This window comes from Camarhynchus parvulus, chromosome 29 (genome assembly GCF_901933205.1).
Source record: "Camarhynchus parvulus chromosome 29, STF_HiC, whole genome shotgun sequence".
Classification (NCBI taxonomy): domain Eukaryota; kingdom Metazoa; phylum Chordata; class Aves; order Passeriformes; family Thraupidae; genus Camarhynchus; species Camarhynchus parvulus.
The window spans coordinates 2,639,841-2,662,144 of record NC_044599.1 but is presented as its reverse complement, the minus strand read 5'-3'; the positions used below and the strand labels follow the sequence as shown (position 1 = coordinate 2,662,144).

The window sequence follows — 22,304 nt, the reverse complement described above, 5'->3', positions numbered from 1 at the left end:
GGCTCAAAAAGGGGGTTCCAAACACGGGGTTCTAAACATGGGGTTCCAAACATGGGGTTCCAAACAGGGGGTTCCAAACAGGGGGCTCCAAACACAAACACCAGCACAGGGCTCAAACAGGGGGCTCCAAACACGGGGTTCTAAACAGAAACACCAACATGGGACTCAAACACGGGTTCCAAACAGGGGGTTCCAAACAGGGGGTTCCAAACAGGGGGTTCCAAACAGAAACACCAACATGGGACTCAAACAGGGGTTCCAAACAGGGGGTTCCAAACACAGACACCAGCACAGGGCTCAAACAGGGGTTCCAAACAGGGGGTTCCAAACACAAACACCAATGTGGGGCTCAAACAGGGGGTTCCAAACACGGACACCAACGTGGGGTTCCAAACGCAGGGAACTCACAGAGGACATCAACACAGGAGCCAACACGGGGCTCAAACAGAGGGTTCTGAACACGGACACTAACACAGGGTTCAAACATGGACACCACCGGATCACAAACACAGGGAATCCACACAGGGCTCCAAACACGGGGCTCCAAACACGGACACCAATATGGGGCTCCAAACGCACGGAACCCATAGAGGGCATCAACACAGGGCTCCAAACACAGAGTTCCAAACACAGGGTTCAAACACAGACACCATCACACTGTTCAAACACGGGGCACCAACACCAGGTTCCAAACACAGAGAGCCCACACAGGGTTCCAAACACCGGGTTCCAAACACAGGGTTCAAACATGAGGCACCAACACAGGGCTCCAAACACCGGGTTCCAAACACGGGGTTCAAACATGAGGCACCAACACAGGGCTCCAAACACCGGGTTCCAAACACAGGGTTCAAACATGAGGCACCAACACAGGGCTCCAAACACCGGGTTCCAAACACAGCACTGCAACATGGGACACCGACACGGAGTTCCAATCGTGGGGTTCCAACACAGGGCACCAAGACGGGGTTCCAAATACAGGGAACCCACACGGGTTCCAAACACTGGGTTCCAACATGAGACATTGAAATGGGGCTCCAAACACGAGGCACCAACACAGGGCTCCAAACACTGGACACCAGCGCAGGGCTCCAACATGGGCACCAGCATGGGGCACAAATACAGAGTTCCAAACGTCGTCACCAACACAGGGCACCATCAAGGGGTTCCAAACATGAGGTTCTAGCATGGAGTTCCAAGATGGGACATGAACACGGGCACTAACATGGGGCTGCAAACACAGGGCTCCAAACACGGGGCTCAAACCTGGAGCACCCACATGAGCACCAACACAGGGTTCAAACGTGGGCACCAACACAGGGCACCATCAAGGGGTTTCAAACATGGGGTTCCAAACATTGGCACCAACACAGGGCACCAACACAGGGCTCCAAACATGGGGTTCCAAAACAGGGCACCAAAATGGGGTTCCAAACACAGGACACAAAGATGAGGCACCAGCACAGGGCACCAACATGGGTTTCAAACATGAGACATCAATATGGGGCTCCAACACAGGGCACCAGCATGAGGCACCAGCACAGGGTTCCAACATGAGGCACCCACAGGGGTTCCAACTTCCTGCAGATGCCAACCTGCTCCTCAAGATCATTAAATTTGCACTTGGTCCCAGGGAGGGCTGATAACACCGTCACACTGCAGGGGCTGGGGTTGACAGGTAAAATAATGCACTTTCCCAAACTCAATGGATTCCCTGCAGGACTGGAATGCTCCTGGCTTCTCTCAAAGCAGCAGCACACCTGGGGTGAGGTGGAAAGCCACATTTCCGTCATCTCTGGCAGCTCCAGGACCTCCTCCTAGACGCAAGCACAGATTCAACAGCCCATTCCCAACTCGGGACCTCCCATTTTTCCAGGACAATGCCCAACCGTGGCACTGCCAGGAAACCTTGGCTCTGCCACTGACTCAGTGCCGGGAGTCACCAGGGACTGGTTTTGTGCCATGGATGGATTCCTCTGTAAAACCAGTGGAATTACAGTGCAAGGGAATTGATTTGAAGATGTTCCATGTAAAGGCTGGGAGGTATTTGGTGCACTCCAACATTTCCTCTGTCTTCCTCTGATTGCTGCATGTCAGCCTGAAAATTATCCTTGTTTTTTCCCCTGTGGACCTCAAAGTTCCTTGCCCTGCCTCTGCTGTGTCTGGCCCACGAGGGCCATGGACTGACCTTGGGCTTAGGTGAGAGAATCCAAAAACATTTTCCTTTCTGCCTCAATCCCCGCTGTTTTTCAGAGGGATTTTTGGCAATAAGACTGGGTTTCTGCACTCGGGCCTGGAGAGCTCCTGCTGGTGCCACAGCTGACCCCAAACCCCCTTCCAGCACCCCCTGTGTGCCTCAGTTTTCCATTGCCTGGAGGGAAATCCCACAAACTGAGCTGTCCCCCCGACCCTGGGCTCCCAGGGAACACTACTTATAACCCTGAGCAGCCATTAATTTTAACCCTGAGACCCTGAGGGGGTCTCTGGGGAAAGCTGGGATGGGCTGTTCTGCCCAGAAAACACCATATCCCAGCAAATGCCATGGACACCACGACAGCCGGTCTCAAAATGCAGCTCTGACCCTTTCCCCACAGTCCAGCAGCACAGGAACCCCCCAGCCATGGCACAGACTGCTCCAAGCTCAAAACAAACATCTCCAATTTCAGCACCAGCATCTCTAAGCTCAGTACAAATGAGATGCAATGAGTTTTGCGTCTCCAGACCAAAGTCAGGACCATGGGGTTGGACTTCTAAGTGGCTCAGAACTAATCCTGCTGACTTCTTCCTTTTAATTAATCCTGAGCACTGAGACATCCCCACGCTCCCCACGAGTAACCACTAATCAGGCAGGGTATGAGCTCCAGTAATTACCTGGATTTGCTCTCCATCCTCCCTGCAGTAATTGCAGCCCTGAGTAACTCCTGCCCTGAGTAGGGCTGAGCCCTGTGCCAGGCATGTGGAGCACGAGCCTGGCCGGGACCATGATCCTGAGGCTCAGCAGCACCCAAATCCCTTTAGCCTCCAAACCTGTTTTACGAGACTGACTCCACTGATGGAAAAGCTCTGGCTGGAGAGATGCTGGGGCAGGACACAGTCCCAGGGGAGGATTTTCAGAGGAAAAGGTTTTATTGGACCGCAGTCCCACCTTGTTCAGACTCAGCCATGGGCTGGACTTGTTTTTCCTGCAGTCCCTCTCTTGTTAAGAGCAATATTCCCAAAAAACCTTTTTTTAGAGGGAAGAAAAGGGAGAGGGAGAGGAGAGGGGGAAAAGAGAATGGAACAGGGGATGGAGGAAAGGGGGAAAGAAGGGGGAAGGGAAAAAAGAAAGGAGAAGGAGAAAGAAAAGGGGAAGGGAAAGAGGAGGAGGAATGAAGGGAGACAAGAAGAGGGAAGATGAGAAGAACAGTTCCATTGGAAAGGACCTACATCCATCCTCTGCTCCACCTGGAGCTCTGTTCCCGGCCTGCCTTTGGAGAAAAGAACCTTCAAAAACCCCTGTGGGTCCCTTGCAGCCCTGGGAGACCCCACCATCCCATGATATAATCCCAGCAATATGGAATATCAGTCCCATGGCACTTGCACAGCTCCTCTGGAAGGGAAAATACCCAATTAATGTAGAACAAGAGCCTTTGTTAGAGCCCAAAAATGGACACTTGGTCCTGCTGCTCTGCATCCCTCTGGGATAAAGTGGTTCTTTCAGCTACAGCTGGAGGAGTGATCCCACCTCAGAGTCGGCTCTGGAGAGGAAAAAACAGCTCCTCAATTTCCAGTAAAGCCACCAACTCCAATGACAAGGTGAGGAAAAGGTTTTGCAGACATCCCTCAGGAACGGGAAATGGAGAAAAGGGAAAAGAAACTTTCTGGGCAAGGAGCAGATGGGAAGAACCAAATCCCAGAGAATAAATTCTCACTCTGGGATTGACACCAAGAACTAAAAGGACATTTCTGAAGAGCAGAGTTGGCCAAAATGGCCATAATTAGGACACAGTTGGTACTCCAGCCCTGGGGTCACATTTTCACATGGGCATTTCTGACAGTCTTTGCTTTGGGATTGATTTCCAAATTTCTGGGCAGGAAATCTGCGCCCAGGCTGCAAAATTCTGATGCCCTGAGGAGCTGAGCTGTAGTGAATCCCTTTTGTGCCTCCCCTGCACTCACTGTTCATGGAATCATGGAATATCCTTGGCTGGAAGAGACCCTCAAGGACCATTGACTCCAACTCCCGGCCCTGCACAGGACACCCCCAGGAATCCCTCCATGCTCCTGGATTCTTCTGGTTGTTAAATCACAGCCCACGGCCTGATTTTCAACACAACCCAACCTCAGCTCCATCTCCACAAACCCCCCTTTGCTTCCTGCCCTCTCCATGCTCCCAGGGTCCAGCTGCAAGAGCAGCTCTGGGATGGATCCCAGGTAAGGAGCCCAGGGGAAGGGGAGCAGGAGAAGGGGACCAGTCCTTCCCAGGTAAGGAGCCCAGGGGAAGGGGAGCAGCCCTTCCCAGCACTGCTGGAGGCTGATCTATGATCTCCCCAGGGCAGCGAGCACCGCATTCCCCGGCTCTAATAGAAGGGGCAGGATCTGATGTTCCCTCAGCTGGAACACAGCAGGAAAAAAAGCATCAGATTTCCCGGGACCGTGATCCCATCCCCTTCAGCAGGTGATCCTGCAGCCCCCCCCTCCTCCAGGTATATAAATGTTGTCCCAGGTCACCCTCAGGGACACGGCAGGAGGTGGGCACTGAGGGCACTGCGGGCAGGATCCTTGCTGGGAGGCTCCATGATGTGGGAACTGCGCTCCATCGCCTTCACCAGGGCCGTCCTGGCGGAATTCCTGGCCACTCTGGTCTTCGTGCTCTTCGGGCTGGGCTCGGCGCTGAACTGGCCCTCGGCGCCGGCCCCGAGCACGCTGCAGATCGCGCTGGCCTTCGGGCTGGCCATCGGGACGCTGGTGCAGGCCCTGGGCCACGTCAGCGGCGCCCACATCAACCCGGCCGTGACGCTGGGCTGCCTGCTGGGCTCGCAGCTCTCCCTGCTCCGCGCCCTCTTCTACGTGGCGGCGCAGCTGCTGGGGGGGGTGGTGGGCGCCGCCATCCTGCACGAGGTGACCCCAGCCAGCGCCCGCCAGGGCCTGGCCCTCAACAAGGTGAGGCCGCGGCGCGGGAGGGCAAGGCAGGCCCGGGGACAGCGGGCAGGGCCTTTGGGAGCCGAGGGGTGGCAGGCCCCAAAACCCCCTCAGCTGCCCCAAAACCTCTTCAGCTGGGGATCCCAGAATTCCCACTGGGATTTTCCTCAGAGAACCAGGAGAGGCCCAAAATCGGGGGAATTCCATGGGAATTTTATCCCAAATCCACCCAAAAATCCCTAAAAACCCCCTCAGCTGCCCCAAAACCTCCAGCTGGGGATCCCAGAATTCCCCAAGATTCCCACTGGGATTTTCCTCAGAGAACCAGGAGAGGCACAAAATCAGGGAAATTCCATCTCAAATCCACCCAAAAATCCCTAAAAACCTCTTCGGCTGCCCCAAAACCTCCAGCTGGGGATCCCAGAATTCACAGAATTCCCAAAAATTCCCACTGGGATCCCCCAAGATTCCCACTGGAATTTTCCTCAGAGAACCAGGAGAGGCCCAAAATCGGGGGAATTCCATGGGAATTTTATCCCAAATCCACCCAAAACCCCCTAAAAACCCCCTCAGCTCTCCAAAACTTCCAGCTGGAGATCCCAGAATTCCCACTGGGGTTTTCCTCAGAGAACCAGGAGAGGCCCAAAATTGGGGGAATTTCATGGGAATTCCATCCCAAATCCACCCAAAAATCTCTAAAAACCCCCTCAACTCCCCAAACCATCCTGCCAGGGATCCCAGAATTCCCAAAATTCCCAAAAATTCCCAGTGAGGAAGCCTCTGAATGCCAGCACCTGCTGGACCCTGCTGCTCCAAAGGTCCTGCCAGGAGCAGGGATGAAGGCAGGACTCGTCTTTCTCCTCTGGTTTTAGGGCTGAAATTTCCTGAGGTCCATCAACCATTTCCCATTGAGCCACTTCTCCCACCTGGGAGATTTTTGGTTTTTGCATATTGATGCCAAAAATCTGCCCTGTTTTTGGGGCTGAAGCCAGAGGAGGGATCCAATTGGCCACAGACACCTCCCTTGGAGTCACAACCATCTCATTTTTCCCGGGATTGTACTCAGGGACTTGGATTCTGGGGGTCCCAGGGGTTTAAGGAAGGACACATCCAAAATCCCACCTCTGCATCCCTCTTGTCCCAGGCTCATCCCAATTTCCCCTCTGGTGTGGGTCCAGGCAGCCTTTTCCTGGCTCTGCTTTGGCCAAGCCACAATTCCCCACTGCTGAAGTGGTGGGGACAGGAGAGATTTGGGTCTAAACCCAGGGATTCCCTGGATTTAGATTCCTCTGCTATGGTTTTAGTGCTCATCCAGAGGAGCATCAGAGCATGTCACCTGTCCCCTCTGTCCCTCTGTTTCTCCTGGGGCTCTGGAGCTGACTCCTCTCCCAGGAGATGCTGTGCTGCTCCCACCCACCTCCTGTCCCCAGCTCTCCCCATGCCCGGGGGGTTTCTGATCTGGAGGAGAGCCATAAATCCCCCCCCAGCTCTGCTTTGGCCAAGACATGACTCCCAGGTTGCTGAAGTGGTGGGGACAGGAGAGATTTGGGTCTAAACCCAGCGATTCCCTGGATTGGGGTTTCTGATCTGGAGGAGAGCTGTAAATCCCCCCCTGGCTCTGCTTTGGCCAAGACACGACTCCCAGGTTGCTGAAGTGGTGGGGACAGGAGAGATTTGGGTCTAAATCCCAGATTTTCATTAGATTCAGCTCATTGCCTCCCATTGTGGCAGGATGGTCACACCAGATCCAGCTGGGTCATCCCAAAACCCAACACGTGGATTCCCTAAAGCCTCACAAGGATCTCAGGGAAAAAATAAAGCCAGGGAAGCTTAGGATCCCCATGGGGGATTCTCCAGTGGCATCCTGGCCTCCAACACCCCCTTCCTGTGAGGAAGGGGGAAAGGAATTGAAAGCCAGGGATTCCCTGTCCCATCCCAGGGGGCACGGGCACTCCCAGGATCAGCATCACCCAACGCCAAGGGAGCGAGGGAGGAGCAGGGAGCTGGGCTGGGAGGCAGCACATGGAAATTGCCTTTCCCACAGCAGGGAGGCACTGCCAGGACTCAGCAGCACTGCCAGAGTGATTAAGAGGGTTAAAAAGAGGGATTGTGGTTTGATCTCAATGAGGGGATTTAGGCTGGTAATGACTGAGGGCAATAAAAGCGGGAGGTTTAAGGGAGACTCAGACTGCTCAGCTTTGTTGGTTCACAGCTTATAGTGGGAACTGGGGATTTGGGGATTTTGAGAAGGCTTTTTTCCCCTGTGAGCTGTTCATGGTGTGGCTCCCTGCACAGATCACCCCTGTAAATAGGGAGCGGAATACTGGGGAGGAGAATGAGGAAGATCTGACTCTGGAGCTCAGGCAGGAGGGCAGTTAGGACCTTCCTGGGATTGCCAAACAATGGGATTAGATTTGGGAGGGAACAAGGGAAAAAGGGACTGAGTTGGAGGATCAGCTCCAGATCAGACCTGACAAATTCTCTGAGTCAAAAAAGTGTGGAAAGGGATTTTTTTTTCTTTTTTCATGCCGAAGTATTTCTTTTCAATGTCTTCAAAATGCAACTTGCAAACTTTTCCAAAAGACATTTTGAGGAGGAAAAGAAAAAAAATTAAGAAATACCAAAAAATTGCCAATAAAATTTCCTGAGAGGTCAATCAAGCATTTCCCATTGAGCCACTTCTTCTACCTGGGAAGTTTTTTCTTATTAGTGCCAAAAATCTCCCCTGTCTCCTTTGGCTCTCCCTGATTTTGGATTCCTCCTCCATATTTCCCATCCACTCTCAGAACGTGGATTTGGAACATGTTTTTCCTCCTGTTCCAGCTGCACAATGAGACCACAACGGGGCAGGCGGTGACGGTGGAGCTGTTCCTCACCTTCCAGCTGGTCCTGTGCGTCTTTGCTTCCACAGACGAGCGGCGTGAGGACAACCTGGGCTCCCCTGCCCTCTCCATCGGCCTCTCTGTGGCCGTGGGGCACCTCCTCGGGGTGAGTGGCTGGGCCAAAACCCGGCACTTTTGGGGCTCTTTTTGTGTTTATGCCCCAAGTTGGTTTGGCTGCATCCCCTGGCTTGATGGGGGATATGTAACCTGTGGTTTTCCAGCAGAGAGAGGGAAAAATTCCACCAAAGCCATGGGAGAGCTGTGGCCTGAGCTCAGCCTTTATCTGGCACCAAAATTCCAAGCCTAGCACCTGCTGGACCGCGCTGCTCCAAGGGTCCTGCCAGGAGCAGGGATGAAGGCAGGACTCGTCTTCCTCCTCTGGTTTTAGGGCTGAAATTTCCTGAGGTCCATCAACTATTTCTCATTGAGCCACTTCTTCCACCTGGGAGATTTTTGTTTTTTTCATATTGGTGCCAAAAATCTGCCCTGTTTTGGGGGCTGAAGCCAGAGGAAGGATCCAGCTGGCCACAGACACCTCCCTTGGACTCTGCCTCTCCTTGAGTCCCACTGGGAGTTCCAGGGATCTGTGGGATCTCTCCTGGAGTGAACGTGTTGGCTGCTGGGGCTCCCAAGTGCAGGATGAGCCTGGGAAGCGTTTGGGATGGGCGCTCAGGGAAATCCCATGTGGGTCACGGCCCAAAGCAGCCCCCACACCCAGTGCACTCAGGAAAACGCTGCTGGTCACACCACACTGTAGGAGCGTCGGGGGGTAGGACAGTCAGGACGGATGGACACTAGAGATCTCTGCAGCCAGGTCGTGGAACTTGGGGTTTATTGCAAAGGGCCTGGGGGCAGGTCCCTGCTGAGAGCTGCCAGGCACAGCTGGAGCAGGCCTGAGAGAAGAGAGGGGGAGAGAGGATGAGAGGGTGAGAGAGTAAAAGGGGTAAGAGAATAAACAGGGTAAGAGGCAAGAGCTAAGCGGGGCAAGAACTAAGAAAGCGAAGTTCCCATTACAATACAATAAATCTTCTGTGTTGAATATTCTAATTCTCACTAACCAATCTAGTACAATATACAAATCCTACAGCATTTACATACAGCCTGTAAGAATCATTACATTACCATCCTGTGCTACATTTTAAACCCTAAAAACTCCTCTTTGGGCCCCTTCTGCCAAGCTGTAGGGTCTGCTCTGACCCTTGGAGCTGTCTGCAGGCAGAGGGTGTTGTTCCATCAAAAGGGGATTTTACCTTCAGCCAGCCACGCCATTGTTTTCCAGTTGTTCAGTACCTGAGGGATCTCAAAGCTTGCTTGTATTTCAATCTCGCTGATAGTTTCTATATTCTCAAAATCTTTTGCCAGACAATCATATTTATAAGGCTTTCCTGTTTCATCTTCCCCCACATCACACCTTCCATCCTCAGCGCCCCATGAGCCCCTGTGTCCATGGGACTGTTCCTCCTGGCCTCAGAGGCACGAGAGGGAATTTTCTGCAGGACTGGGAGCCCATCCCCGCAGCTCCTGGGGCTGCAGCACAGCAACCCTGGGACACACGAGCTCAGCCACCTCACAGCGCTGACTCAGGTGCTGGCAGCTCCTGGGATCTCCCTTTTCCTGGAACAGGAGTGCTGACGGGTGCAGCAGCAGCTCAGCTGTCACCCTAATGACACCCCAGCGTTTTGAAATGAGGTGGAAGGGTTTGATGCTGACAGCAGCCGTGGTGTTCCCGGCAGATCCGTTACACCGGCTGCTCCATGAACCCCGCCAGGTCCTTCGCCCCCGCCGTCGTCGTTGGAGACTTCAGCGACCACTGGGTGAGAACTCTGGGGGTTGGGGTGGATGAGGCCCCCACACTGCCAATATTCCTCGAAACTCACCAAGCCAGGCAAATTCCAGGCATTTCCATGGCAGCTCCCAGCTGGAGGAGAGATGGAGAGATTAGGAGAAGGAGGTGGGGCTGCTGGGTGCTTAATTGGCTTTTCCAAACTCCAAACTGGGAGCGTTGCAACAGGATCAGGGTGTGAGGTCTGTTGACATGACTTGGCACAGGGAACAAAACCAATGGAGAGTGGAGCTGCTGCCAGTCCTGGGGAACTTTCCTGGTTCCTGGATCTAGGTGCACCTTTGGGAACACTCCCTGGCTCCCCAGGGAATGGCCATGGCTCTGAGCCTGCAGGAGCTCCAGGAGCATTTCAGCAATGCTCTCAGGCACAGGGTGGGATTGGAGGTGGTTGTCCTGAGCAGGGCCAGGGAGGATTTTGAGGATCCTTGTGGGTCCTTTCCAGCTCAGGAGATTCCATGATTTTATTGTTTTCATCTACAAAGAGCCTGGCTGGAGGCAGAGCTGTGGTGGCTCCTGATGTCACCCAGGTGTCTGGCCCAGGCAGGTGCCTCCTCCTCCTCCTCCTGCTCCTCCTCCCACAGCAATCCATGAGTGGGTAGGAAAACGCTCCTCCAGATGATGCCACATCACTCAGCACGTTCACAATGGGCCTGTCATTAATGCAGAGTCTGAGCAGAGGGGGAATGGTGGAAGAGCATGGTTGGGAGTATCCCAGCACTGGAGGGGAGCTCAGATCCCCAGCGATGGCCAAAGCAGAGCCGACTTCGTGTTTTGTCCCCAGGAGGGAACCCAAGCCCCTGGAATGCCCCTCAGAGATCCCAGCTCCTCCCCACCCTCCAAAGCCAGGCTGGGTTTTGCTCACCCCACTTTTCTCTCCTGTTCTCTCCAGGTGTTCTGGGTGGGCCCCCTGACTGGGGCTGCAGCAGCCTCCATCCTCTACAACTTTGTGCTGTTCCCGCAGGCCAAAACCCTCTCGGAGCGCTTGGCCATCCTCAAGGGCTGCGAGCCCGAGCAGGACTGGGCCGAGCGCGAGGCCCGGCGGCGCCAGTCCGTGGAGCTGCACTCGCCCCAGACCCTGCCCAGGGGCATGTCTGAGAAGGTGTAGCCAAACCCTACCTGGGCCGAGAGAGGAGCTGGAAACCTCTGGCGTGGTTTTAGTGCTGGTCCAGAGGAGCATCTCACCTGTCCCCTCTGTCCCTCCGTTTCTCCTGGGGCACTGGAGCTGACTCCTCTCCCGGGGAGATGCTGTGCTGGTCCCACCCACCTCCTGTCCCCAGCTCTCCCCATGCCCGGGGGGTTTCTGATCTGGGGGACAGCCAGTCAATCCCAACCCCACAGGAACAAGGGATCTCCCCAGGATGCCCTGTCCCTCGTCCCCCTCGCAGGACACGGAGCTTGGCTGGGGCTGTTCCCTCCTGGAGAGCTCCGAGGAGCCTGAAGAGTGTTCATTACCCTGGGTGTGGAGGTTCCACCCGATGCCTCATTGCTGCTGCACTCTGCTCCCATCCCGGGCCCCTGCTCGGCTCTGGGCTCACACACAGGGGCAGGAGCAGGAGCAGGAGCGCTCACTCTGAGCCACGAGTGCCACACATGACAGGTTCTGCTGTGAAAGGGACCCAAGTGCCATTTCCCACCCGCCACGGGACACAGAGGTGCTCCCACAGGGGCTTTCCTGGGAAGATGGCACTGGGAGCACGGCCATGAGTCCCTGCAGGCCCCACTGGGGAGCACTTGCAAATTCTCCCTCCTGTGAAACAACAAACCCAGGTTACAGCCCAAACTCAGACCCACCTCATTGTTGGGCCAGGGTCATCCTTCCTCTCTCTCCCTGGTTTTCCCTTCTTTCGTCTGGTCCTGTTCCCCTTGGGTCACCTGGAACACACCAAGGGAAGATTTCACACCCAGCGTGTTCCAGGTGTGAGGAATCAGATTCATGGAATGGGTTGGATGGGAAGGGACCTCAAACCCCACCCAGTCCCACCCCCGCCGTGGGCAGGGACACCTCCCACTCTCCCAGGCTGCTCCAGGCCCTGTCCAACCTGGCCTTGGGCATTTCCAGGGATGGGGCAGCCACAGCTGCTCCAGGAATTCCATTCCAGGGCCTCCCCACCCTCACAGAGAGGAATTCCCTCTCATCTCCATCACTTGCTTGTCACATCCCTTTCTCATGGCTGCATCACTCCAGACCCTCCAAACCCCTCTCACCCCTTCCCTCTGCCCTCTCAGGACCTGGCCATGGTCCTCAGCCCAGTCAAGGAATTGGGGAGGGTTTTTGGGTGAACTTTGCTCTTTCAGCCATTGATTTAACCCCATTTCAGCCATTGATTTAAGCCCATTTCCCTTGCTCTGCCCCAAGATCTCCCTTCCCAGAGTGGATCCCAGCAGTGTCTCCAGCATTGCCCCACCAGTGTCACCCCCACCAGGATTTCTCTGGAAAGGCTGGGATGGGAATATTCAATGAGACTGGGCCCAATTCCACTCATAAGGGTGATTTATGGATCATTCTGGATCGTTTCCCTGCCCCTGTTCTGACAGGACACTCCCCACCACAGGATGCTCTTCACTCTGCTCCACGACACCATCCCCTCCTCCCATCAGATCCATCCTTGCCTTCCTCCCGTGCTCTTCCTCAGATGTTGGAGTGGCTGTTGCTGCAGGGGTGAGGAGGGAGCCCAGCTTTGATCTGGCCCAGACCTGGTGTTTACCCACAGCCAATCCATGCAAACACCCCCAGAGGGCTTTGCCAAGGCAGCGCTTCCAGCCCTGGTTTGATCCACCCAAAACAGGGACTCTGCTTCCCTTTGCTCCTTGGTGGTGAATTTGAATTTTAGCTCAGAAGAGGCTTCTCAAAAATTCCCTCTGTTCTCAGCAATGGCAATAAAATCATGTTGTAAATCAATCCCAGTGTCAAATTGTATTTCTGTTATCAAATCATCACTTTTAAAAGTCGTTTGGGTTTTTTTATGGTTTTTAAAGGAAAATTAATCCATGTATGTGTGCAGGAAAATCCCAGCAGACTTTTCCAGAAGTCACCCTGGGCCTGCTCTGCTGTGGAAAAAGCCACAGCTGAATTCAGTTATTTATTTAAATTAATGTTGGTGCATTCAATATCTCTTCTCCAGATCGAAGCATTTCATTTATTATTTACCCTGACAATGTTTAAGTCTCACAGGGCCTGAACCTGAGGTTTAAAGTCTGATAATGGCTCTCCTCTTTCCTATTAAGTGCTTTAAATTCCCTTTTAGCCCCTGAATTCGGACACAGGGATCAAATGCTGACACATTTATGGAAAACACTGACATATTTATGGTAAATAATCGATATAAAGTCATCTCCCAGACCCCAGACTCCTCAGCCAGGGGGCTGAAGCAGCCCCAGTCTTCCTGGGAACACAAATTCACCTTCCCTATGGAGCTGGGTCATTTCCCAAACTCGCCCTGTCAGGAAACCACCCAGACGCTCCAGATTGCACTGGGGGAGCTGGAACTGGAGGGCAGGACCAGGAACCTGGAGCTGCCATGGACAGACCACAATCCTCCCTGAACTGGCCACCCTTGCATGTCAGAGCCAGGATTTGAAGCATTCCCGTGTCCTTCCACCCCCAAGACCACGAGGTTTTCCCCTTCTCCCCCCCTGGGTGCCTCAGCTTTGGGCTGATCCATCTGCAGAGCTGCAGAAACTCCACAGCATTTTGCACACCCCCACATCCCCTTCCTTGTCCTTGCTGCTTGTTCCATGTTCCTGGAATCATGGAATTGCTCAGGTTGGAAAATGCCTCGGACACCACCCAGCCCAAGCGTTTCCCCACCCCGACCGTGTCCCCAGGTGCCACAGCTCTGAAATCCCCTCAGGGATGGGACCCCACCCCTGCCCTGAGCAGCTGTCCCTGGTCTGGAAAACCCTTTCCAGTGAGGAATTTCCCCAATATCCAACTAAACCTCCCCTGGCACAGCCTGAGGCCATTTCCCTTCTCCTGTTGTTCCCTGGAGCAGAGCCCGACCCCCTGGCTGTCCCCTCCTGTCAGGAGCTGTGCAGAGCCACAAGGTCCCCCCTGAGCCTCCTCTGCTCCAGGCTGAGCCCCCCAGGTCCCTCAGGAGCTCTCCAGACCCTTCCCTGCTGCTCCAGCCCTTCCCCAGCTCCATTCCCAGCCCTGGACATGCTCCAGCCCCTCGGGGTCCCTCCTGGCAGTGGGGCCCAAGGGGACCCCAGGATTTGAGGGGTCTCAGCAGAGCCCAGGGGCTGTGCCCTGGTCCTGCTCCTCACAACTTCTGCCACGATTTGAAGTTAATCCCAAGGAATTCCTTCCTTTGCCCATTCCAGGTCCGGGATGGAGCATTGCCACACCCACCACCGATCCCTCACCTGTTGTAGGGACCCGGGAGCATCCAAACCCTGCTCAGGGAATCTGGGAGAGCCTGGGAACACCGACCTTGATCCCAGTGCCTCAGGGGTTTCTGCATCGTGTGGGGAAATGGGGAAACCACTGGGAGAACATGGAAGTGAAATCATGGCCTGGGGAAGCCCAAACCCAGCTGCACCTTGGAAATCCCAGCACAGGACAAACCCCTTCAGCCCCTGGTCACACCTGTGGGACGGGGAGGACAGAGACCAGCCCAAGGTCACCTCAGGGGGGGACAGAGCTGAGTTCTCTGCTTGGGATTTCTTGGCCTGACCTTTCCAAACTTGCCAGTCCCAATCCCAGAGGCTGGGTGAGCCTCCAGCAGTCGCTTCCCTGCAATGCCATGACCTGCCTGGGATCAGACACCTCACCTGCCTTGGTGCAGCTCCTCCAGGCCGGGTGGGATGGCAGTGCCAAGGGGAGGGGGGAAATCACCTTCCCAGGGACATCTCCCTCCCCACATCCTTCCCATTTATTCCAGGCTGTGCTCCTTGTAAACCCAGGAAGGGCTGCACAGGTGGAGACATTTGCACAGCAAACACCTTTCCAGAGGGAAAACGCCACTGCCCGCAGCTGGGAATCCTGAGGACACAACAAACGGACCAGAAGAATCCAAGTGAGCAGAAGGGAAGCCTTGGGATGTCCCTGGTGCTGGTGGCTTTGCTGGAAAGGGCTGGACCTGGAAATCAGGAGGGTTCATCCCACCTTTCCCACTGTGTGGTTTGGTTTTCCAGCGTGGCGTTTGCTTTCCCTGCCACTCATTATCCCGTGGGACAATTGAACGGTGCTTTCAATGCAAATGAACTCCTGAGGGGCAGAGCTGCCCTGACCCGCAGGAGTTACTGAGCAAAGAGCAGAGCAGAGCTGTCAGTGATCTTTGTCAGCAGCCAGCGTTAAAGAGCGTGCAGGTGGCACCCAGAGCAGGTCACTGTCACCCCCGGCAGCCACCGCAGGCTGCAGCAGCAGGGACAGTGCAGGGGACGTGGGGACAGCCCCAGAGCTCAGTGTCACAGCCCCAATCTCAGTGTCACAGCCCCAGAGCTCAGTGTCACAGCCCAGACCTCAGTGTCACATCCCAGAGCTCAGTGTCACATCCCAGAGCTCAGTGTCACAGCCCCAGAGCTCAGTGTCACATCCCAGGGCTCAGTGTCACATCCCCAGTCTCAGTGTCACAGCCCAGGGCTCAGTGTCACAGCCCCAATCTCAGTGTCACAGCCCAGGGCTCAGTGTCACATCCCAGAGCTCAGTGTCACAGCCTCAATCTCAGTGTCACAGCCCCAGAGCTCAGTGTCACAGCCCAGGGCTCAGTGTCACAGCCCCAATCTCAGTGTCACAGCCCCAAACTCAGTGTCACAGGCCCAGAGCTCAGTGTCATAGCCCCAGAGCACAGTGTCACATCCCAGGCTCGGTGTCACAGCCCCAGGGTCAGTGTCACAGCCCCAATCTCAGTGTCACAGCCCCAGTCTCAGTGTCACAGCCCAGGGCTCAGTGTCACAGCCCCAATCTCAGTGTCACATCCCAGGGCTCAGTGTCACATCCCAGAGCTCAGTGTCACATCCCAGAGCTCAGTGTCACAGCCCAGGGCTCAGTGTCACATCCCAGAGCTCAGTGTCACAGCCCCAGGGTCAGTGTCACAGCCCCAATCTCAGTGTCACAGCCCCAGTCTCAGTGTCACAGCCCAGGGCTCAGTGTCACAGCCCCAATCTCAGTGTCACATCCCAGAGCTCAGTGTCACAGCCCCAGGGTCAGTGTCACAGCCCCAGAGCTCAGTGTCACAGCCCAGGGCTCAGTGTCACATCCCAGAGCTCAGTGTCACAGCCCCAGAGCTCAGTGTCACAGCCCAGACCTCAGTGTCACAGCCCCAGGGTCAGTGTCACAGCCCCAATCTCAGTGTCACAGCCCCAATCTCAGTGTCACAGCCCCAGTCTCAGTGTCACAGCCCAGAGCTCAGTGTCACAGCCCCAGAGCTCAGTGTCACATCCCAGGGCTCAGTGTCACAGCCCCAGGGTCAGTGTCACAGCCCCAATCTCAGTGTCACAGCCCCAGAGCTCAGTGTCACATCCCAATCTCAGTGTCACAGCCCCAATCTCAGTGTCACATCCCAGAGCTCAGTGTCACATCCCAGAGCTCAGTGTCACAGCCCCAATCTCAGTGTCACATCCCAGAGCTCAGTGTCACAGCCCCGCCAGTGTCACATCCCAGGGCTCAGTGTCACAGCCCCAGAGCTCAGTGTCACATCCCCAATCTCAGTGTCACAGCCCCAATCTCAATGTCACAGCCCCAATCTCAGTGTCACAGCCCAGAGATCAGTGTCACATCCCAGAGCTCAGTGTCACATCCCAGAGCTCAGTGTCACAGCCCCAGAGCTCAGTGTCACATCCCCAATCTCAGTGTCACAGCCCCAATCTCAATGTCACAGCCCCAATCTCAGTGTCACAGCCCCAGCGCTCAGTGTCACAGCCCAGGGCTCAGTGTCACATCCCAGGGCTCAGTGTCACATCCCAGAGCTCAGTGTCACAGCCCCAATCTCAGTGTCACATCCCAGAGCTCAGTGTCACAGCCCCAATCTCAGTGTCACAGCCCCAATCTCAGTGTCACATCCCAGGGCTCAGTGTCACATCCCAGAGCTCAGTGTCACAGCCCCATTCTCAGTGTCACAGCCCAGGGCTCAGTGTCACAGCCCCAGGCTCAGTGTCACACCCCAATCCAGTGTCACATCCCAGGGCTCAGTGCACACCCAGACTCAGTGTCACAGCCCCAGAGCTCAGTGTACATCAGCTCAGGCACAGCCCCCAGTGTCCACCCCAGGTCAGTGTCACACCCCAAACCAGTGTCACAGCCCAGAGCTCAGTGTCAAGCCCCAGCACTCAGTGTCACATCCCCAATCTCAGTGTCACAGCCCCAGAGCTCAGTGACACAGCCCAGACCTCAGTGTCACAGCCAGGGCTCAGTGTCACAGCCCCAGAGCTCAGTGTCACAGCCCCAGAGCTCAGTGTCACAGCCCAGATCTCAGTGTCACAGCCCCAGAGCTCAGTGTCACATCCCAGAGCTCAGTGTCACAGCCCAGGGCTCAGTGTCACATCCCCAATCTCAGTGTCACAGCCCCAAACTCAGTGTCACAGCCCCAATCTCAGTGTCACAGCCCAGAGCTCAGTGTCACAGCCCAGATCTCAGTGTCACATCCCCCCAGTGTCACAGCCCCAGCGCCAGTGTCACATCCCAGGGCTCAGTGTCACAGCCCCAGAGTCAGTGTCACAGCCCAGGGCTCAGTGTCACATCCCAGCTCAGTGTCACAGCCCCAACCTCAGTGTCACAGCCCAGAGCTCAGCGTCACAGCCCCAGAGCTCAGTGTCACAGCCCAGGCTCAGTGCACACCCCAAATCAGTGTCACAGCCCCAATCTCAGTGTCACAGCCCCAGGCTCAGTGTCACAGCCCCAGAGCTCAGTGTCACATCCCAGGGCTCCACAGCCCAGGGTCAGTGTCACACCCCAACCAGTGTCACAGCCCCAGAGCTCAGTGTCACAGCCCCAGGCTCAGTGTCACATCCCACTCAGTGTCACAGCCCCCATGTCACACCATCAGTGTCACATCCCAACTCAGTGTCACACCCCAATCTCAGTGTCACATCCCAGCTCAGTGCAGCCCCAGCGCCAGTGTCACACCCAGGGCTCAGTGTCACAGCCCCAGAGCTCGTGTCACATCCCCTCCAGTGTCACAGCCCCAATCTCAAATGTCACAGCCCAGGATCAGTGTCACACCCGTCAGTGTCACACCCGGCCAGGCACAGCCCCACAGTGTCACACCCCAAGTGTCCAGCCCCAATCTCAATGTCACAGCCCCAATCCACAGCCCCAAGCTCAGTGTCACATCCCAGTGTCACATCCCAGGGCTCAGTGTCACACCCCAGGCACACCCAGAGTCAGTGTCACCCATCAGGTCACACCCGGCGCCCCATAGGTCACACCCACTAGGTCACCCCATCCGTCCACTAGCACAGGCAAGACCGAACCCACCAGGTCACACCCCACCAATGTCATAGCCAGCTCAGTGTACAGCCAGGCCAGTGTCACATCCCAGGGCTCAGTGTCACACCCAACTCAGTGTCACAGCCCCAATCTCAGTGTCACATCCCAGAGCTCAGTGTCACACCCCAATCTCAGGTCACAGCCCCAATCTCAGTGTCACATCCCAGGGCTCAGTGTAAGCCCAAGTCAGTGTCACAGCCCCAGCTCAGTGTCACAGCCCCAGAGCTCAGTGTCACATCCCAGGCTCAGTGTCACAGCCCAGACCTCAGTGTCACATCCCAGAGCTCAGTGTCACAGCCCCAGCGCCAGGTCACAGCCCCAGACTCAGTCACATCCCACAGGCACACCCAGTCAGTGTCACACCAGCGCCAGGTCAGTGTCACAGCCCCAACTCAGTGTCAGCTCAGTGTCTAGCCCAACTCTGTGTCACAGCCCAGACTCAGTGTCACAGCCCACACCAGGTCACATCCCCAATCTCAGTCACAGCCCCAAGCAGTACCAGCCAACCCAGGTCAAGCCCAGGGCAGGCACAGCCCCAAGCTCAGGTCACAGCCCCAGCGCTCAGTGTCACACCCCAACTCAGTGTCACAGCCAGAGCCAGTGACACAGCCACCTCAGTTCACACCCGGCTCAGTGTCACCCAGAGCTCAGGCACAGCCCAATCTCAGTGTCACAGCCCAACCTCAGTGTCACAGCCCCAAGCTCAGTGTCACATCCCAAGCTCAGTCGCCCAGGCTCAGTGTCACAGCCAGGCTCAGTGTCACATCCCAGAGCTCAGTGTCACAGCCCCAAACTCAGTGTCACAGCCCAGAGCTCAGCGTCAGCCCCAAGCTCAGTGTGACACCCAATCTCAGTGTCACATCCCCAATCTCAGTGTCACAGCCCAAGCTCAGGTCACAGCCCATCCAGTGTCACATCCCCAACAGTGTCACAGCCCCAGCGCTCAGTGTCACATCCCAGGCTCAGTGTCACATCCCCAATCTCAGTGTCACAGCCCCAGAGCTCAGTGTCACAGCCCCAATCTCAGTGTCACAGCCCCAGAGCTCAGTGTCACAGCCCCAGAGCTCAGTGTCACAGCCCCAATCTCAGTGTCACATCCCAGGGCTCAGTGTCACATCCCAGAGCTCAGTGTCACAGCCCCAGAGCTCAGTGTCACATCCCAGGGCTCAGTGTCACAGCCCAGGGCTCAGTGTCACAGCCCCAGGGTCAGTGTCACAGCCCCAAACTCAGTGTCACAGCCCCAGCGCTCAGTGTCACATCCCCAATCTCAGTGTCACAGCCCCAGAGCTCAGTGACACAGCCCAGACCTCAGTGTCACAGCCCAGGGCTCAGTGTCACAGCCCCAGAGCTCAGTGTCACAGCCCCAGAGCTCAGTGTCACAGCCCAGATCTCAGTGTCACAGCCCCAGAGCTCAGTGTCACATCCCAGAGCTCAGTGTCACAGCCCAGGGCTCAGTGTCACATCCCCAATCTCAGTGTCACAGCCCCAAACTCAGTGTCACAGCCCCAATCTCAGTGTCACAGCCCAGAGCTCAGTGTCACAGCCCAGATCTCAGTGTCACATCCCCAATCTCAGTGTCACAGCCCCAGCGCTCAGTGTCACATCCCAGGGCTCAGTGTCACAGCCCCAATCTCAGTGTCACAGCCCCAGAGCTCAGTGTCACAGCCCCAGAGCTCAGTGTCACATCCCAGGGCTCAGTGTCACAGCCCCAGGGTCAGTGTCACAGCCCCAATCTCAGTGTCACAGCCCCAGAGCTCAGTGTCACAGCCCCAGAGCTCAGTGTCACATCCCAATCTCAGTGTCACAGCCCCAATCTCAGTGTCACATCCCAGAGCTCAGTGTCACATCCCAGAGCTCAGTGTCACAGCCCCAATCTCAGTGTCACATCCCAGAGCTCAGTGTCACAGCCCCAGCGCTCAGTGTCACATCCCAGGGCTCAGTGTCACAGCCCCAGAGCTCAGTGTCACATCCCCAATCTCAGTGTCACAGCCCCAATCTCAATGTCACAGCCCCAATCTCAGTGTCACAGCCCAGAGATCAGTGTCACATCCCAGAGCTCAGTGTCACATCCCAGAGCTCAGTGTCACAGCCCCAGAGCTCAGTGTCACATCCCCAATCTCAGTGTCACAGCCCCAATCTCAATGTCACAGCCCCAATCTCAGTGTCACAGCCCCAGAGCTCAGTGTCACATCCCAGAGCTCAGTGTCACATCCCAGGGCTCAGTGTCACAGCCCCAATCTCAGTGTCACAGCCCCAGAGCTCAGTGTCACATCCCAGGGCTCAGTGTCACAGCCCCAATCTCAGTGTCACAGCCCCAGAGCTCAGTGTCACATCCCAGGGCTCAGTGTCACAGCCCCAATCTCAGTGTCACAGCCCAGAGCTCTGTGTCACAGCCCAGACCTCAGTGTCACAGCCCAGGGCTCAGTGTCACAGCCCCAATCTCAGTGTCACAGCCCCAATCTCAGTGTCACAGCCCCAATCTCAATGTCATAGCCCCAGCGCTCAGTGTCACAGCCCAGGGCTCAGTGTCACATCCCAGGGCTCAGTGTCACATCCCAGAGCTCAGTGTCACAGCCCCAATCTCAGTGTCACATCCCAGAGCTCAGTGTCACAGCCCCAATCTCAGTGTCACAGCCCCAATCTCAGTGTCACATCCCAGGGCTCAGTGTCACAGCCCCAGAGCTCAGTGTCACAGCCCCAGAGCTCAGTGTCACAGCCCCAGCGCTCAGTGTCACAGCCCCAGAGCTCAGTGTCACATCCCAGGGCTCAGTGTCACAGCCCAGACCTCAGTGTCACATCCCAGAGCTCAGTGTCACAGCCCCAGCGCTCAGTGTCACAGCCCCAGAGCTCAGTGTCACATCCCAGGGCTCAGTGTCACAGCCCAGGGCTCAGTGTCACAGCCCAGGGCTCAGTGTCACAGCCCCAGGGTCAGTGTCACAGCCCCAAACTCAGTGTCACAGCCCAGAGCTCAGTGTCATAGCCCCAGAGCTCTGTGTCACAGCCCAGACCTCAGTGTCACAGCCCCAGCACTCAGTGTCACATCCCCAATCTCAGTGTCACAGCCCCAGAGCTCAGTGACACAGCCCCAGAGCTCAGGTCACAGCCCCAGCCAGTTCACACCCCACCAGTGACACAGCCCAGACCTCAGTGTCACATCCCAGGGCTCAGTGTCACATCCCAGAGCTCAGTGTCACAGCCCCAATCTCAGTGTCACAGCCCCAACCTCAGTGTCACAGCCCCAGAGCTCAGTGTCACATCCCAGAGCTCAGTGTCACAGCCCAGAGCTCAGTGTCACAGCCCAGGGCTCAGTGTCACATCCCAGAGCTCAGTGTCACAGCCCCAAACTCAGTGTCACAGCCCAGAGCTCAGCGTCATAGCCCCAGAGCTCAGTGTGACATCCCAATCTCAGTGTCACATCCCCAATCTCAGTGTCACAGCCCAGAGCTCAGTGTCACAGCCCAGATCTCAGTGTCACATCCCCAATCTCAGTGTCACAGCCCCAGCGCTCAGTGTCACATCCCAGGGCTCAGTGTCACATCCCCAATCTCAGTGTCACAGCCCCAGAGCTCAGTGTCACAGCCCCAATCTCAGTGTCACAGCCCCAGAGCTCAGTGTCACAGCCCCAGAGCTCAGTGTCAAAACCCCGATCTCAGTGTCACATCCCCAATTTCAGTGTTACATCCCAGGGCTCAGTGTCACAGCCCCGATCTCAGTGTCACAGCCCCAATCTCAGTGTCACAGCCCCAGCGCTCAGTGTCACATCCCAGGGCTCAGTGTCACAGCCCCAAACTCAGTGTCACATCCCAGGGCTCAGTGTCACAGCCCCAGAGCTCAGTGTCACATCCCAGAGCTCAGTGTCACAGCCCCAATCTCAGTGTCACAGCCCCAGAGCTCAGTGTCACATCCCAGGGCTCAGTGTCACAGCCCCAATCTCAGTGTCACAGCCCCAGAGCTCAGTGTCACATCCCCAATCTCAGGGTTACATCCCAGGGCTCAGTGTCACAGCCCCAGAGCTCAGTGTCACAGCCCCAAT

General features: G+C 56.0%; 1 protein-coding gene across 1 annotated transcript; it reads left to right on the top strand.

Annotated features, from left to right (window-relative positions):
- Positions 1-4,776: 4,776 nt before the first annotated feature.
- On the top strand, positions 4,777-10,951 carry AQP2 (aquaporin 2). The gene is made up of 4 exons (XM_030967124.1): positions 4,777-5,142; positions 7,945-8,109; positions 9,737-9,817; positions 10,736-10,951. The coding sequence occupies exons 1-4, from the start codon at positions 4,777-4,779 to the stop codon at positions 10,949-10,951; spliced, it is 828 nt and encodes a 275-aa protein (XP_030822984.1).
- The last annotated feature ends 11,353 nt before the right edge of the window (positions 10,952-22,304 follow it).

Bases quoted from the DNA above. Each gene is read 5' to 3' on its own strand.
- AQP2 (XM_030967124.1), top strand. From the start codon at position 4,777: ATGATGTGGGAACTGCGCTCCATCGCCTTCACCAGGGCCGTCCTGGCG. The intron at 8,110-9,736 runs GTGAGTGGCTGG...TGTTCCCGGCAG, and splicing joins CCGTGGGGCACCTCCTCGGG to ATCCGTTACACCGGCTGCTC. The intron at 9,818-10,735 runs GTGAGAACTCTG...TGTTCTCTCCAG, and splicing joins GAGACTTCAGCGACCACTGG to GTGTTCTGGGTGGGCCCCCT.